Source organism: Zophobas morio, unplaced genomic scaffold (genome assembly GCF_036711695.1).
Source record: "Zophobas morio isolate AGI-343-1 ecotype UQ-CSIRO unplaced genomic scaffold, CSIRO_AGI_Zmor_V1 ptg000018l, whole genome shotgun sequence".
Lineage (NCBI taxonomy): Eukaryota > Metazoa > Arthropoda > Insecta > Coleoptera > Tenebrionidae > Zophobas > Zophobas morio.
Genome location: NW_026972123.1, coordinates 4,784,322 through 4,802,788, shown reverse-complemented (window position 1 = coordinate 4,802,788; position 18,467 = coordinate 4,784,322). Strand labels below are relative to the sequence as shown.

The 18,467-nt window shown below is 28.6% G+C and overlaps 1 protein-coding gene across 2 annotated transcripts in view; it reads right to left on the bottom strand.

Moving 5' to 3' along the window:
- LOC135130783 (lysosome-associated membrane glycoprotein 1-like) overlaps positions 1-18,467 on the bottom strand; it is a 38,316-nt gene that overhangs the window by 1,604 nt on the left and 18,245 nt on the right. The window contains exons 4-5 of one of the 2 annotated variants that reach the window (XM_064058204.1): positions 7,310-7,448; positions 5,927-6,728 (exon numbers count right to left, since the gene is read on the bottom strand). In XM_064058204.1, the coding sequence (XP_063914274.1) occupies positions 6,665-6,728; positions 7,310-7,448 (203 nt within the window). In that variant the 3' untranslated portion in view covers positions 5,927-6,664. The remainder of the gene's footprint in view (positions 1-5,926; positions 6,729-7,309; positions 7,449-18,467) is intronic. The other variant, XM_064058205.1, reaches the window with a different exon arrangement.

The following is an 18,467-nucleotide window of genomic DNA, read 5'->3' as shown; positions in this document are numbered from 1 at the left end:
CTCGAATTTTCGTTTTTTTGATATTTGAGATTTTCGATTTCGATTATTATTCTTTAAAATTAAAAAAAAAACATCAGCTCACAAATTTTTTTAATTCTTTCTAGAACAAAACCCCAAAGGTCCTCAAGGTTCTTCTAGATTCTTAAAAAAAAAACACACAAAATTAAATTCTTTCAAAATAAAACACCAGACATCCCAAGGTTCTTCTAAATTCTTTAAAAACACAAGGGATTCCTAGATTCTTTCAAATTTTTTCCCCAGATGCTTTTAAATTCTTAACCAACGACCGGTCCCCCCAAGATTATTCTTTATTTTTTTTTAAACGCAATACCAGAGGCTCCTAAGATTTATTCAAATTAGTTCTTTAATAAAAACACCAGAAGCCGTTTTTTTTTATTTTTCAGTTTCACGATCTTTAGATTTTAGGTTTTTCAAATGATTATTTTTCGATTTCTAAATTTTTCGAAATTTCAGTTTTGAAGTTTTCAAATTTTTCGGTTTTTCAATTTTTAGATTATTCGATTTTTGATTCAGATTTCCAATCTCGATTTTCCGACTTTTCCGATTTCTTAATTTTTCGATTTTATTTTTCGTCTTGATTCTTCAATTTTTCGATTTTCTAATTTCCTAATTTTTCATTTAGATTTTTCAATTTCTCGATTTTTCGGTATTTCAACATTTCAACATTCAATATTTCGATTTTTCAATTTTGGATATTCACTTCTCAAATTTTAGACTTTTCGATTTTTTGATTTTTCAATTTATTGATTTCTCGACTTTTTTAATTTTGCCATTTCCTGATCTCTCGATTTTTTTAATTTTCTGATCTTTCAATTTTTCGATTTTCGTATTTTCATTTAGATTTTTCTATTTCTCGATTTTTCAACTTTTCGATTTGCTGATTTCTCCATTTCTCGATTGTTCCACATTTCGATTTTTTAATTTTCCAATTTCCAGATTTTACGATTTTTAATTTACATTTTTCAAAAATGTCTGGATTTTTTGATTTTTCCTCATTCAATTTCTCGATTTTTCGGTATTTCAACATTCAGATTTAGTTTTTTCAATTTTGGATATTCCGATTTATCCACTTCTCAAATTTTAGTCTTTTCGATTATTTAATTTTTCAATTTTTTGATTTCTCGACTTTTCCAATTTTTCCATTTTTCAATTTTTCTGTTTCAGTTTTGCGACTTTTAAATTTCTCGATTTTTTAATTTTCCGATTTTTCCATTTTTCCATTTTACAGTTATTCAATTTTTCGATTTTCCTATTTTCATATAGATTTTTCAATTTCTCGATTTTTTTGATTTCTCCATTTTTCGAATGCTTCACATTTCGATTTTTCAATTTTTCGATATTTTTAATTGATTTTCCAATCTTTCGGTTTTTAACTTTTCGATTTTTTGATTTTCCATTTCCAGATTTTCCGATTTTTGTTTTACATTTCTCAATTTCTGGATTTTTGGATTTTTCTGCATTCAGTTTATTTTCCAATTTTTTGATTCTTCAATTTTTCGATTTTTTGATTTCCTGATTTTTTCATTTAGATTTTTCAATTTCTTGATTTTTCGGTATTTTAGCATTCAATATTTCGATTTTTTATTTTGGATATTCCGATTTATCCACTTCTCAAATTTTAGACTTTTCAATTTTTTAATTTTTCCATTTTTCGATTTCTCGATTTTTCTGTTTGCAACTTCTCAATTTCTCGATTTTTTTAAATTTTCCGATTTTTCAATTTTTCCATTTTACAGTTATTCAATTTTTCGATTTTCCTATTTTCATTTAGATTTTTAAATTTCTCTATCTTTTGATTTCTCTATTTTTCGACTGCTTCACATTCGATTTTTCAATTTTTCGATTTTTTCACTCGATTTTCCAATCTTTTTAATTTTTAATTTACATGTTTCAATTCTTGGATTTTTCGATTTTTCCGCATTCAGTTTCTCGATTTTTCGACTTTTCCGATTTCTTAATTTTTCGATTTTATTTTTGATTCTTCAATTTTTCGATTTTTTGGTTTCCTAATTTTTCATTTAGATTGTCCAATTTCTCGATTTTTGGGTCTTTCAACATTCAGTACTTCGATTTTGCAATTTTTCGATTTTATTTTCCAATCTTATAATTCATCAATTTTTCGATTTTTTATTTCCTGATTTTTTCATTCAGATTTTTCACTTTCTCGATTTTTCAGTATTTTACCATTCAATACTATGATTTTTCAATTTTGGATATACCAATTTATCCACTTCTCAAATTTTGGACTTTTCGATTTTTTAATTTTTCAATTTTTTGATTTCTCGACTTTTCCAATTTTTCCATTTTTCGATTTCTCGATTTTTTTGTTTCAGTTTTGCAACTTTTCAATTTGTCGATGTTTCAATTCTCCGATCTTTCAAATTTTCTATTTTACAGATACTCGATTTTTTTATTTCTCCATTTCTTGATTGTTCCACATTTCGATTTTCCAATTCATCGATTTTCCAATTTTTAATTTACATTTATCAATTTCTGGATTTTTAGATTTTTCCGCATTCAGTGTTTCGATTTTTCGACTTTTCCGATTTCTTAATTTTTCGATTTTATTTTCCAATTTTTTGATTCTTGAATTTTTCGATTCTTTGATTTCCTGATGTTCCATTTAGAATTTTCAATTTCGCGATTATTCGGTATTTCAACATTCAATATTTCGATTTTTCAATTTTGGATATTCCAATTTTAGAATACGATTTTTTGATTTTTTCAATGTTTTGATTTCTCGACTTTCAATATTTCCATTTTTCGAAATCTCGATTTTTCTATGTTCAGTGTTGCGACTTTTCAATTTTTCGATTTTTTTATTTACTGATTTTTCAATTTTTCGATTTTCCCATTTTCATTTAGATCTTTCAATTTCTCGATTTTTCAACTTTTTGATTTTTTGATTTTTCCATTTCTCGATTATTCCACATTTCGATTTTTTGACTCGATTTTCTAATTTTTCAGTTTTTCAACTTTTCGATTTTTTGATTTTTAATTTCCTGATTTTCCGATTTTTTATTTACATTTTTCAATTTCGGGTTTTTTCGATTTTTCCGCATTCAATTTCTCGATTATTCGACTTTTCCAATTTCTTAATTTTTCGATTTTATTTTCCAATCTTTTGATACTTTGACTTTTCGATTTTTTGATTTCCTGAGTTTTCAATTCCTCGATTTTTCGGCATTTCAATATAAAATATTTCGATTTTCAATTTTGGATATTCCGGTTTATCCACTTTTCAAATTTTAGACTTTTCGATTTTTTGATTTTTCAATTTTTTGCTTTTTCGATTTTTGATTTTTCCATTTCTCGATTATTCCGCATTTCGATTTTTTGACTCGATTTTACAATTTTTCGGTTTTTCAACTTTTCGATTTTTTGTTTTTCCAATTTCCAGATTTTCCGATTTTAATTTACATTTTTGAATTTCTGGATTTTTCCACATTCAATATTTCGATTTTTCAATTTTGGCTATTCCGATTTATCCACTTTTCAAATTTTAGACTTTTCGATTTTTTGATTTTTCAATTTTTTGCTTTTTCAATTTTTTGATTTCTCGACACTTCCGATTTTTCTGTTTCAGTGTTGCGACTTTTCAATTCCTCGAATTTTTTAATTTCCCGATTTTTCAATTTTTCCATTTTGTAGTTATTCAATTTTTCTATTTTTCTATTTTCAGTTAGGTTTTTCAATTTCTCCATTTCTCGACCGTTCCACATTTCAATTTTTCAACTTTTTGATTTTATAATTTTCCAATTTCCAGATTTTCCGTTTTTTAGTTTACATTTTTCAATTTCTGGATTTTTCGATGTTTCCGCATTCGGTTTTTCCATTTTTCGACTTTTCCGATTTCTTAATTTTTCGATTTTATTTTCAAATCTTTTGATTCTCCATTTTTCGGTATTTCAATATTCAATACTTCGATTTATCCACTTTTCAAATTTTAGACTTCTCAATTTTTTGAATTTCAATTTTTTGATTTCTAGATTTTTCTATGTTTCAGTTTTCCGACTTTTCAATTTCTCGATTTTTTTTAATTTTCCGATTTTTCAGTTTTCCCATTTTACAGTTATTCAATTTTTCGATTTTCTTCCTATTTTCATTTAGATTTTTCAATTTTTCATTCTTTGATTCGATTTTCCAATCTTTCGGTTTTTTAAATTTTCAATTTTTTGATTTTCCATTTCCAGATTTTCCGATTTTTAATTTACATTTTTCAATTTCTGGATTTTTCCACATTCAATATTTCGATTTTTCAATTTTGGATATTCCGATTTATCCACTTTTCAAATTTTAGACTTTCCGATTTTCTGTTTCAGTGTTGCGAGTTTTCAATTCCTCGATTTTTTTAATTTCCCGATTTTTCAATTTTTCCATTTTGCAGTTATTCAATTTTTCGATTTTCCCATTTTCATTTAGATTTTTCAGTTTTTCGATTCTTTGATTCGATTTTCCAATTTCCAGATTTTCGATTTTTAGTTTACATTTTTCAATTTCTCGATTTTTCGATTTTTCCGTATTCGGTTTCTCCATTTTTCGACTTTTCCGATTTCTTCATTTTTCGATTTTATTTTCAGATCTTTTGATTCTCCATTTTTCGATTTTTTGATTTCCTGATTTTTCAATTTCTCGATTTTTCGGTATTTTAATATTCAATATTTTAGACTTCTCGATTGTTATAATTTTTTGATTTCTCGAAGTTTCCAATTTTTCCATTTTGCAGTTACTCAATTTTTCCATTTTCCTATTTTCATTTAGAATTATCAGTTTCTCAATTTTTCAACTTTCTGATTTTTTGATTTCTCCATTCTCGATTGTTCCATATTTCAATTTTTTTACTCGGTTTTTCAACTTTTCGATTTTTTGATTTTCCACTTGCCACATTTTCCGATTTTTTTTACATTCTTCAATTTCTGGATTTTTCGATTTCTCAAATTTTCAACTTTTTGGTATTTCAGTTTTTCGATTTCTTAACTATTTTCTTCCACTTCTCAATTTCCCCATTTTTCGATATTTCGCATATTCTATAAATTAAAAAAAAAAAAACATCAAGAGCTCCACATTTTTTTTTTAATTCGTTCTTAAAGAAAACATTAGAGCCGCAGCAATTTTGAAATTGATTTCAATATTATAATTCTTCGTTTTTACAATTATTCAATTATCCGAATTTCATTGTTTCGATATTGCAATTTTTGTATTTCAATTTTTCAAAATTTCGATTTTCAGTTTTCCAAATTTCTGGTTTTTCAGTTTCATGATTTCTCAATTTTTCTATTTTTAAATTTTGTAACAATATAATATAAAATAAATAAAAAAAATAAATAATTTTTTGAAATGATTTGATTTTTGAGTTTTATATTTTTACAAATTTTAGATCCGACATTTACTGATTCAATTTTTTAGTTTCATAATTCCCTTTCTAAAATTTTTCGTTTTTTTCAGTTATTGAGTTTTTGATTTTTTAATTTTGCAATTTTTTGATTTTTCAATTATATATTTATACAATTTTACCGTTTTATTTATTTTACATTTGTACGATTTCTCCATGATTTGGTTTTGAATGAAACAATTTTCAATTTTTGATTTTTCCAGAGAGGTGAAATAAAGCAAAAGTGATTGATTAAAAGAGTAGTGAAACACCGACCTTGACATTTAAATAAAAATAAACAGTATGGAAACGTACTTTTTATGAAAAACCCAAGGAAAACCCAGCCGTGGTATAAGAAAATAAAAACTGATTGTTAACGTTTACCATATGATCAAGTTCACGGACAAGCGCGTTGTGTAACTATTATAAAGTTAAACGAGCCGCACAGAGATAATAATAATCACCTAAAGAAAAATTAATATTAAAAAAAATTGCAACTCTATAAACACTGACACAATTATATAATATACTTACCCTGGAGATTACCAACTAATGCCATTGACATTTTTTTCTTTTTTCATAAGCCAATTCAAATTCTCTTTAATTTAGTATAACACTTTCTCCATTTTTTTACTCTCTTATTCTCGTTCATTTTGTTTCCACAGTGGTTGGTCATTATTCGTTATCACTTTTTTAAAGCTGTTGGAAATAATTAAGTATTTTTTAAAATTATAAATACCTCCCGCCGCCGTTACAGTATTTGTCGAAACTGTGTTAAGAGTGATGTGTAAAACTAAGTAACGATAATAATAATAATGTAAGTATTTGGTGTGCGTTTCTAGGCTTTTTGTCGTCCGACGTAGGCGACGGCTTAAGTAAGGTATTGAAAAAATCAATCCCAAAATAAACGAACAACATTTTAATGAATAATCGAACAAAATACAAAAGTCAAACTGATGAAACACGGTAATAAGCGTGCATCTACTGTGTAAAATATTAACTGTATAAATGGGTCCTACCTCTAATACTGAATAAATGTGCACATATTCATCAGATGGACGAGTTAAATACATGTCACATTCACTCGACTAGATTCTAGTGAAATAATAAATAAATTTAACCCTAGTATCACAATATTTCAATAGAATCACATTTCGTATCAAAATTGAGAACTAAAAGACTACAGGACGAATCCAAATAATATCACTCTTTCGCAACAGTTTGCTCGTCGTTTCCGAGCACTTACATTAACAATAATAAGCGTTTTCTTTTTTAGTTAAAGCACGATAAATTTTTCATCGGGATGTAATCCTCTTCTCTTTTATTTTGCGCGAACCTAGAAAAACGCAACGAATTAAAATCGGACAAGACTTGTGTTTACGTACAAAAAACACTCCACAAGCACATCGGGGCATGGGAACGAAGAAAAACCAGTTTGTATCCCAGAAAATTTATTAATGTTACCACATCGCAACATTTACATTTTAATTCGCTGTCACAGCCTATACAGTTTTTAGCCATACCAAATCTTTATATAACAGTACCTATCAGTAATTTGGTACTACTAAATCCAATAAAATCGTACTTTAAAAAAATAACCAAACACTACTACATTCGAGAAATTCAAAGTGGACAAATTTCAGATAACGCCTAAACAGTAATATCCATTTATGGAATTTTGTCGGGGATAGTATACATCGTGGAATTACAAACTAGGAAGGATGATCGAATTTAACTAATTATAACTAATTGTTAAAACACTCTTTCAAGTGGGACAAACGAAAGATGGACATAGTTTAAACGGATACAGTTTCAAGCTGAGAAAAAACACGTATGGATTGGAACAAAAATGACAATTTTTTTTGAGTACACTGACCCGTCGTACAGAAGCGGTGGAGTGTTTTAAATGTAACTCACATGGAGAGATAACCGCGAGCTTGCGATCTTCTTCTTCCGATCAAGTAGGCGATTAGGACGATGATGACCAGGGCGGCGAGGGCGCAGCCTACCGCGATTGGCACCACGTCGGGGGTTTCGGAGCTTGCGCAGTCCAAGGCTACACCAAAATCAACAATTAACAACACAAAATTCATTCATCGGGCAAGGTATCCCGACATTGATTATGCTTCAGAAACGAAGAAAGTTCAACATTATATTTTCGCTTCACCAATGACGTCTTTACCATAGATTAATATAAAAAAACTTGTTTCACTACAACTCGTCGCCCGAGAACTTGTTTGATTTACAGACCAGAGCGCGCTCAGGCCAATGTCGACTCTAAGCGCTCAGAAGCGATTTGGCAGATTTAGACTATAATTTCTGCGGGAAATAGTCGTTTGGTCGGTTTTTATAACGACTAAGTGAATATTTTTGGTACATATTTAGATGATTTTACATATTTTGTTTAACTAAGAATTAATTCTTTATTTGTGTTATACTAGCAAAACGTCTTAAACTAAGAATATGGTTGAAATCGTAATAACCCAATGGATTTTTTTCGGGAAAACGTTTTGGAAACACTGTTCTTTTTCGTATGAATTTTTTTTTAAATGTTTTTAGTGACAATTTTTGTGGTTGTTTTCGATACATTGTATGAAATTAACAGTGAGAAAAAAAAATAAACAATTAAAATAATCGAAAATTCGAGAAATCTAATAATCGAAAAATCGAAACTTTAAAAAATCGTAAAACCAAAATATTGAAAAATCAAAAGATCAAGAAATCGTGGACTCGAAAAGTCGAACAATTGATAAAGCGAAATAGGCCAAAATCGAAAAATCGAAAAGTTAAAAATTGAACAACTTATAAATTGAGAAATTGACAATCAAAATATCGAAAAATCCAAATTTCGAAAAATCGAGAAATCAAAAAACTTAAAAATTGGAAAAATTGAAAAATTGAGAGACTGAAAGATCCAAAGAACGAGAAATCGACAAACAAAAAGTTAAAAGTTGAAAAATTGGAAAAGCGGAAAAATCAAAAAACGAAAAAATGGAAAACTGTAAAAACTGAGAAACCGAATTAGGCTAAAATAAAAAATTGAAAAACTGATAAATCGAAAACCTGAACATCTAAAACCATGAAGTCGAAAAATCGAAAGATTAAGAAATATTGAAAAATTAAAATATCAAAGGATTGAAAAATCTAAAATTTAAAAATCCAAAAATTGTAAAATCGAAAAAGTAAAAAGGTAGACACATCGAAGAATCCAGAAGTCAAAAATAGAAGAGCCGAAGAATTGAAATATTGAAAAATCCTAAAACTGAAATATCTAAAAACTGAAGAATCGAAAAATCAAAAAAGTGAAGTCGAAAAATAGAAACCTTAAAAAATCGAAACACTCGAAGGTCAAGAAATGGGAAAATCAAAACATCGATTAATTGAAAAATCGAAAATTTGAATGACAATTGAAGAACAGAAAATCTAAAACCGGGAGGTCGAAAAATCAAAAGATTGATAAAATAAGACTTTATTTCGGCAAATCACATACCCTTTAAGAATATAAAGGGCGGGTGGGCGTGGCAAGTACTTAAGACTTATGAAACCTTCTCAGGGGTCCCAACTGCCTTTTTTAATTTGAAATTTTCTCGGGGGTCCCAATTGTCTATTTTAAAAATGTAAAACCCACTCGGCGGTACCAATTGTCTTGGTTTTTCAATTGTGGATATTCCGATTTATTCACTTCTCAAATTTTAGACTTTTCGATTTTTTGATTTTTCCATTTTACAGTTATTCAATTTTTTGATTTTCCTAATTTCATTTAGATTCAATTTCGATTTTATTTTCCAACGTTTTTGATATTTCAATTTTTCGATTTTTTCATTTCCTGAGTTTTCAATTTTGGATATTCCGATTTATACACTTTTCAAATTTTAGACTTTTTTCGATTTTTTGATTTTTCAATTTTTTGATTTCTCGATTTTTCTATTTTTCAGTGTTGCGACTTTTCAATTCCTCGATTTTTCGATTTTTCTATTTTCAGTTAGATTTTTCAATTTCCCCATTTCTCAATTATTCCACATTTCGGTTTTTCAACTTTTCGATATTTTGATTTCCCAATTTCCAGATATTCCTATTTTTAGTTTACATTTTTCAATTTCTGGATTTTTCGATTTTTCCGCAATCGGTTTCTCCATTTTTTGACTTTTCCGATTTCTTAATTTCTTGATTTTATTTTCAAATCTTTTGATTCTCCATTTTTCGATTTTTTGATTTCCTAATTTTTCAATTTCTCGATTTTTCGGTATTTCAATATTCAATATTTCGATTTACCCACTTTTCAAATTTTAGACTTCTCGAATTTACCAATTTCTCCATTTTTCGAGTTCTAGATTTCTCTATGTTTCAATTTTTCCATTTTACAGTTGTTCAATTTTTTGATTTCCCTATTTTCATTTAGATTTTTCAACTTTTCGATTTTTGATTTCCCCATTTCTCGATTGTTCCACATTTATATTTTTTAATTTTTTGATTTTTTGATTCGATTTTCCAATCTGTCGGTTTTTTAAATTTTCGATTTTTTGATTTTCCAATTTCCAGATTTTCCGATATTTAATTTACACTTTTCAAGTTTTGGATTTTTGGATTTTTCCGCATTCAGTTTCTGGATTTTTCGACTTTTCCGATTTCTTAGTTTTTCAATTTTACTTTCCAATCTTTTGATTCTTCAATGTGTCGATTTTTTGATTTCCTGATTTTTCATTTAGAGTTTTCAATTTTGGATATTTCTCGACTTTTCCAATTTTTCCATTTTTCGATTTCTCCATCTTTCTGTTTCAATGTTGCGACTTTTCAATTTCTCGATTTTTTCAATTTTCCAATTTTTCTATTTTCCTATTTTCATTTAGAATTTTCAATTTCTCGATTTTTCAACTTTCTGATTTTTTGATTTCTCCATTCTCGATTGTTCCATATTTCGATTTTTTGACTCGGTTTTTCAACTTTTCGAATTTTTGATTTTCCAGTTTCCGGATTTTCCGATTTTTTTTTATTTTTCAATGTAAAACCTTCTCGGGGACCCCAACTGTCTTTTTCAAAAATGTAAAACCTTCTCGGGAACGCTAAATACTTTTTTTTTTATGTGAAACCCTCTCAGGGGTCCCAACTCCCTTTTTTAATTTGAAATTTTCTCGGGGATCGCAATTGTCTTTTTTGAAATTGTAAAACCTTCTCGGTGGTCCCAAATGTCTCTTTTCAATGTGAAACCTTATCGAGGATCCCAATTGTGTTTTAAAAATCTAAAACCTTCTCGGGGGCCCAAATGACTTTTTTTAAGAATGTGAAACCTTCTCGGAGGTCCCAACTGTATTTTTTTTAAATGTTAAACCTTCTCGGGAACCCCAACTGTCTATCAAAAATGTAAAACCTCGGGGGCCACAAATGTCTTTTTTAAAAATGTAAAACCTTTTCGGGGGCGCCAAACGTTTTTTTTTAGAATGTGAAACCTTCTCGGGAGTCCCAACTGTTTTTTTTTATGCAAAACTTTCTCGGGAACCCCAATTGTCTTTTTCAAAAATGTAAAACCTTCTCGGGGGTCCTAAATATCTTTTTTTAATCTGAAACCTTCTCGGGGTTCCCAATTCCGTTATTTTTTTAAGAATGTAAAACCTTCTCGGAGACCCCAACTGTCTTTTTCAAAAATGTAAAACCTTCTCGGAGGCCCCAAATGTCTTTTTTTTATAATGTGAAACCTCCTCGGTGCTCCCAACTATCTTTTTAAAATTGTAAAACCTTCCCGGGGGTCCCAAATATATTTTTTTAATGTGCAACCTTCTCGGGGGCCCCAAATATATTTTTCTTAATGTGAAACCTTCTCGGGAGTCCCAACTGTCTTTTTTAAAAATGTAAAACCTTCTCGGGAGTCCTAACTGTTTTTTTTTTATGCAAAACCTCGGCGACCCCAACTGTTTTTTCAAAAATGTTATTCAATTTTAAAATTTTGAGGTTCATGATTTTTCCATTTTTCATATCTTCAGCTTTCCTGTTAAATATTTAATACATAATTTTTAAAATATTTACTTTTTCAATTTTGCGATTCTTTAATTCTTCGTTTCGGATTTTTATTTTCTTTATTTTGAGAATTTTTCAATTTTTCGGTGATATTTCACTTTTCCGATTTTAAGAATTTAGATTTTTTTTTGATTTGCAATTTCTCGTTTTGGTGTTTAATTTTCACCATTTTTACAATTTTTGTTTTTTCAATTTGAATAATTTTTTTCAATTATATGAAATGCAACCTTCGGGTTTTCATTTAAAATTTTTTAATTTTTCAATTTTCCAAATATTGGATGTTTGAATTTTTAGATTTTGCAATTTTTCGATATTCAATTTTGCGGGTTTTCAATTCTGAATTTCTCAATTTTTCATTTCAACAATTTTTTGATTTACAGTTTTTTTCGTTTTATTTTCTTTACTTTTTTTGGTTTTTCAATGTTCTGATTTTATAATTTTTCTTGTTTTAAATGTAAAAGTTTTCAGTTCTGGATTTTTAATTTTTCGTTTTTTCAATTTTAGATTTTTTACTTTCATGATTTTTCAATTTTTTGTTTCCTTAATTTTTGATTTTGCAATTTTTCTAGTTTTCACTTTTTTGACCTTTTCTACAATTTTTAATTTAATAATTGAATTACGATTTTTTGTTTCTTCAATTTTTCGATTTGTAATTTTTCAAATTTCTGTGTTTTTCGGTTTTCCAGTTTTTGGATGCTTCAATTTTTCGAGTTTTCAATTTTTCAATTTTTTGGTTTTTCACTGCTCTGGTTTTATATTTGTTCATTTTTTCAGTGCGAAAAATTTCGATTTTTGGATTTTTCTTTTTTTTCCATGTGTGGATTTTTCGATTTTTTACCTTTGCAATTTTTTTATTTTTAAAATTAAAATTTTTCAATGTTTCCATTTTTTTGTTTCGGTATTTTAATTATCCAAAAAACCTTCTCGGGGGTCCCACATGTGTTTTTTAAAATTCTAAAACCTTCTCGGGGGCCCAAATCTATTTTTTAAATAATGTGAAACCTTCTCGGGGTTCCCAACTGTCTTTTGTTAAAGTGTAAAACCTTCTCGGGGGCTCCAAATGTATTTTTATTAGAATATGGAACTTTATCGTGGGTCCCAACAGTTTTTTTATGTAAAACTTTCTCGGGGACCCCAACTGTTTTTTCAAAAATGTAAAACCTTCTGGGGGGGCCCAAATGTCTTTTTTTTAATGCGAATCCTTCTCGGGGGTCCCAATTGTTTTTTTTTTAATGTAAAACCTTCCCGGGGGGCTCAAGTGTCTTTTTTTAAGGATATTAAATCTTCTCGGGGCTTCAAACTGTCTTTTTTTTAAGAAACATTTGAAAAATTCGAAAACTTGAAAAATTCAAATGTCGAAGAACTGAACTGAAAAATCGAAAAATCTAAAATTTTAAAAATTTAAAAACCTAAGAAAAAAAAGTCGAAAAATTGAGCAATCGAAAAATCCAAAAAGTGAAGTCGAAGAATCGAAACCTTAAAAAAAAAACTAAAAAATGAAAAATCGAAAAATTAAAGAATTGAAGGACAGGAATATCTAAACCCTCGAAAGTCAAGAAACGGGATAATCAAAACATCAATTCATTGTAAAATCGAAACATTTGAAAAATTGAAATATGGAAGAGCTGAAATGAAAAATCGAAAAATCTTAAATTTTAAATATTGAAAAATTAAAATACCAAAAAATTGAGAAATCTAAAATTTAAAAATCGAAAAAGTAAAAAGTCGACACATCGAAAAATCCAGAAGTCAAAAATGGAAAGCTTGAAGAACAGAAATATTGAAAAATCCCAAAACTGAAATATCGAAAAACTGAAAAATCCCAAAACTGAAATATCCAAAAACTGGGAACTTCATGAATCGAAAAATTGAAAAATCGAAAATCTGCAAAATCGAAAATCTGCAAAATCGCAAGATCCAAAAATTGAATAATAAATAAACTGAAAAATCCCAAAACTGAAATGTACAAAAACTGAGAAATTAAAAAATCGAAAAATTGAGAAATCTAAAAATCAAAAAAGTGAAGTCGAAATATCGAAACCTGAAAAAATTGAAAAACCAAAAAACCTTAATTGAAAAATCGCCAAATAAAGAGTTTATAAAAGTCAAAAATTGAAAAATCGGAATATTTAAAAATCGTAAAATTGAAGAGAAAAACTGAAAAATGAGAAATTGTAAAATCCAAAAATTGAAAAATAAATAGGAGTAAAGTGAAAAGTCCCCAAACTAAACTTTCGAAAAACTGAGAATTCGAAAGTTGAAACAGCAAGAAATTGTGTCGAAACCGGTTAGATGTGTATCAGATCACGGATCATGGCTTATAAATCAAATCGTTTCCGAACGCTTAGAGTCGATATTCGCTTGAATGCGCTCTGGTCTGTAGATCAAACAAGTTCTCAGACGACGAACTGTAATTCGTGTGATCTGAATTAAAGTGAAGGAAACAGTAAGCAGCTTGTAATATTCTGGTAAATCCAGTGTCAATTTGCCAACAGAAGTCGAGGAGTCCTCAACCGTCATTTAATTAAAACTATGACGCTTCTCTATGTTCTCTGTCTTTACCATCAAAACAAATTATTTTAACATTGACGGGGCAACACACGCAGGGTCACGGACTTAAAAACAACTAATCAGATCTGTTGTGTTGACGAAAATAAAGGCTACATTCGAAAGCGAACGACTTTCATTGACTTTTTCGTGTGACGAAAAACATCGTTGTAATTTTAAATTGAGCGACACGGCTTAAGGAAATGCATAGAATGTCGACCTTCACCTCGTTCTCGATTCGACAGCGATCGATAAGGTACCGTTAAACCGTTTTTGAGTGATTCAGTATTGTTCAGTAAAATTTCAAACGATTATTGCTTCTATTAATAAGTTATCGGCGCATTTTCATATTCGATTAATTTTTTTTCCAGTAATTTTCTGTTAACATAAAACTTTGATGGGATAATTAATTTAACAACTTTTATACTCAGATAACGCAAACTCATCAGCAGATAATAAGTGTGGTGTACCAGTTGTCACTTGTTTCCAAATAATTATCTTTTATGTTGTTTTTTTTTATTATACTTATCTAAAATTAAGTTGAGATAATTTGGCAGACAATAGTTGAAATTTCGTACTTTCACTGACTGAAAATTTAATAAAACATCTACACGCTAATTTTCATTTCAAGCAATTTTATCAATTCCGCTTACATGAAATGCGAATCCGTTCTAAAGCAATTCCAATTAATTTTTGTAATGGAAATGTGGCCAAGAAATCTAGAATCTCAAAATTAAATCTGGCCGGCATGTAACAAAGTAATTAACATTTAAAAATATGTTAGAACTTTTACTGCGTCATTATACTCTTTCTCAATGATAAATGCTTAACTGGAGTCCAATTTTTACAATCGTTAAATACCGGGTGTCCCAGTTTACTTCTTCCACTGAAATATCTCATAAAAAAAAAATAAATAAAAGTTTGAAATTTAAAACGAACAATTAACACAATATATTAACGTTTTAAACTTTTAGGGAAATGATATCAGATTTCCAGAAAAAGCAGCCAACCAATTTTTAAAATTTCTAAAATATTAAACAGATCAGTGTTACGTCACTGAAAAAATAACAAAAGATCCTATTTCTGAATTGTCACTGTAACTTTTTTATATTTTTTGTTGACATAAAGAGGTACGCGCTAATTGGGGCACCCTGTATATCTGTGGAACTCCTAATAAAACATAACTTGTGGATCACCAAATTAAATTATTTGAAAACCTACATTTACTTGGATGCAAAGAATAATTACAACTTTCAAGTTTTTCCGGAAGTGACAATCGACTTGCTTTTTTCAAATATAATACATTTTTAAGCGTATCTGGAGTTTTTTTTTTATTCTCTTTATAATGCTGTCACTTATTGAAGACATTATTTGACGGAGTCTAGTAGAATTCAAAGTCAAATATTTCTAAAATCTTGCGCTGGGACGACAAAAACGCTATATTTTTGAGATTAGCACGTCGAAATTTATAACCCATAATTTTTTGAGAATATTTAGACAACTTTTTCAAAAACCAAAATTTTTCAAAATTGTTTCGACCTTCTTCGAAACTTAATGAAAAATATGTTCTTGTAGATTTTCTATAACTTTTTCTATTTTTCCATAATCACTAATTGAAACACGATTTTTTTCTATACTTTTGTTTAAATTTCATTTGAAATCCTATATTTTAATTAAAATCTTACTCCGAAATCATAGAAACGTTATATTTTATATCCCAGATTTTTTTTAGAAGGACAATTTTTTCAAAACCAAAAATTCAGGATCGCCAAATAAAATATGAGTTTTTTGGAACAAAAAATAAATAAATGAATATAATAAATACATTGAAACGAAATAAAGCAAGTCGAAATTTATATTTCATAATTTTCTTCAAAGATTTTTAGTTGACTAGGGAAAATTTAGACCCATTTTCAACCATTTTTGAAACTTAACGGAAGATATTTTCTTGTACAATTCGACCTCCAGAAGATACTTTCGGCCTCGTTTTTGCCATAAGTCCTACCAGAATCGCCAATTGAAACATTTTTTTTTTTTGGATATTTTTTTTAATTACATTTAACATCAAATATTTTTAAAATCTTACCCCGAGATCATAGAAACGCTATATTTTTGGAATCAGCATATCGAAATCTATATTCCACATTTTTTTAAAAGGGTTTTTAGACGATTTTTTCAAAACCAAAATTTTTCATTTTCAATATCAATACTGAAAATTTTGGAATTTTTCGACCGCCTTCGAAACTTAACGAAACACATTTTTTCGTACATTTCGACTTCCAGAATTTACTTTCGGCCTCATTTATCCAGTGTGTCGTGTCTATCGGTCTCATTTCTTCGAAAAAATCATTTTTTTCAGAATCGCTCATTGAAATGAGTTTTTTATTGGATTTATTTAAAAATTGCATTTCAAATCGAATATTGCTCAAATCTTTCTTCGGGAGCATAAACACGCTATATTTTTGGAATCAGCACGTCGAATTCCGTATCCCAGAATTTTTTGGGAATTTTCACAAACATTTTGAAAACCAAAATTTTTGGATTTTAAAAAAAATTGCATTTCAAATCGAATATTGCTCAAATCTAGCTTCGGGAGCATAAACACGCTATATTTTTGGAATAAGCACGTCGAATTCTATATCCCAGAATTTTTTGGGAATTTTCAGAAAACTTTTTCAAAACCAAAATTTTTCGAATTCTTTCGACCATCTTCGAAACTAAATGAAAGACATTTTCTTGTAGATTTCGAGCTCCAGAAGTTAATTACTTCATTAACTCCTACCATTTTTCCAGAATCCCCAAATGAAGTATTAGTTTTTCGGATTAAAAAATAAATAAATACATTTGAAACCAAGTATTTTTTAAAATCTTGTCTCGAAGCTAGAATAAAAACGCTGAATTTTTGGAATCAGAAAGTCGAAATTTACAACCCAGATTTTTTTTTAAAGATTTTTAGACTTCTTCAAAAACAAAACTTTTCTCTATTTCGACCTCCAGAAGTTACTTTCGGCCCCGTTTTTTCGATAACCCCTACCATTTTTTGCATATATTTTTTTTTATTGCATTTTGAACCAAAAGTTTTAAAACTGTTAGCCCGAGACCATAAAAACGTTATATTTTTGGAATCGGCACAGCGAAATCTATATCCCAGATTTTTTTTAAAGGATTTTTAGGCGATTTTGTCAAAATCAAAATTTTTCAATACCAGAACTTTGGAATTTTTCGACCGCCTCTGAAACTTAACGAAAGACATTTTCTCGTACATTTCGACCTCCCGAATTTACTTTCGGCCTCATTTCTTCAACAACAACTCCTACGATTTTTCCAAAATCGTTCACTGGAATATGTTTTTTTGTATTTTTTATTAAAAAATTGCACTTGAAATCGAATATTGCTCAAATTTCGCTCCGGAAGCATAAAAACGCCATATTTTTGGAATCAGCCCGTCGAATTCTACATCCCAGAATTTTTTGGGAGTTTTCAGAGAACTTTTTCAAAACCAAAATTTTTCGAATTCTTGCGGACAGACATTTTCTTGTAGATTTCGACCTCCAGAAGTTATTTTCGGCCTCATTTCTTCGTTAACTCAACACCTTTTTAAAAGGATTTTTGAAAGATTTTTTCAAAACCAAAATTTGTCCCTTTTACTCCTACCATTTTTCCGAAATAACTTGGCGAAATATCAGTTTTTTTTTATTTTTTTAATTACAGGTCAAAGTGAACATTTCTGAAATCTTTCACTGGGACTACAAAAACGCTATATTTTTGGAATCCGTACGTCGAAATGTATAATTCAGAATTTTTTGAGAATTTTTAGGCAACTTTTTGAAAACCAAAATTTTTCAATACCACCTTTGAAACTTAAAATTTTCTAGTGGATTTCGATCTTCAGAAGTTACTTTATGGCCTTATTTCTTCGGTAACTCCTGCCATTTTTCCAGGATCGCCAAAAACCATGAGTTTTTTTGGATAAAAAAAAAACACATTTCAAACTAAATATTTTTAAAATCTTGCCCCAAGAGGAAAAGAACTGCTATATTTTTGGAATCTGCACGTCAAAATGTAAATCCACATATTTTTAGGGATTGTTAGATACATTTTTCAAAACCAAATTTTCCAACCCCTTACGGAAAATTTGGGAATAGTTCCATCATCTTCGAAACTTAACGAATGATATCTTGTACAATTCGACCTCCATACCATTTTTCCAAAATAATTCATCAAAATATCAGTTTTTTTTTTTTTTCTTTAATTGCATTTCAAACTAAATATTTTTAAAACCTTGCAAACGCCATATTTTTTGAATCAGCACATCTAAATCTATAATTCAGAATTTTTTGAGAATTTTTGGCAACTTTTTCAAAACCAAAATTTTTCAATACTTTCGATCACCTTCGAAACTACACATCTTCTAGTAGATTTCGACCCTCAGAAGTTACTTTTGGTTTATTAACTCCTCCCATTTTTCCAGGATGGCCAATTGAAACATGAGTTTTTTTTGGATTTTTTTAAAATTGCA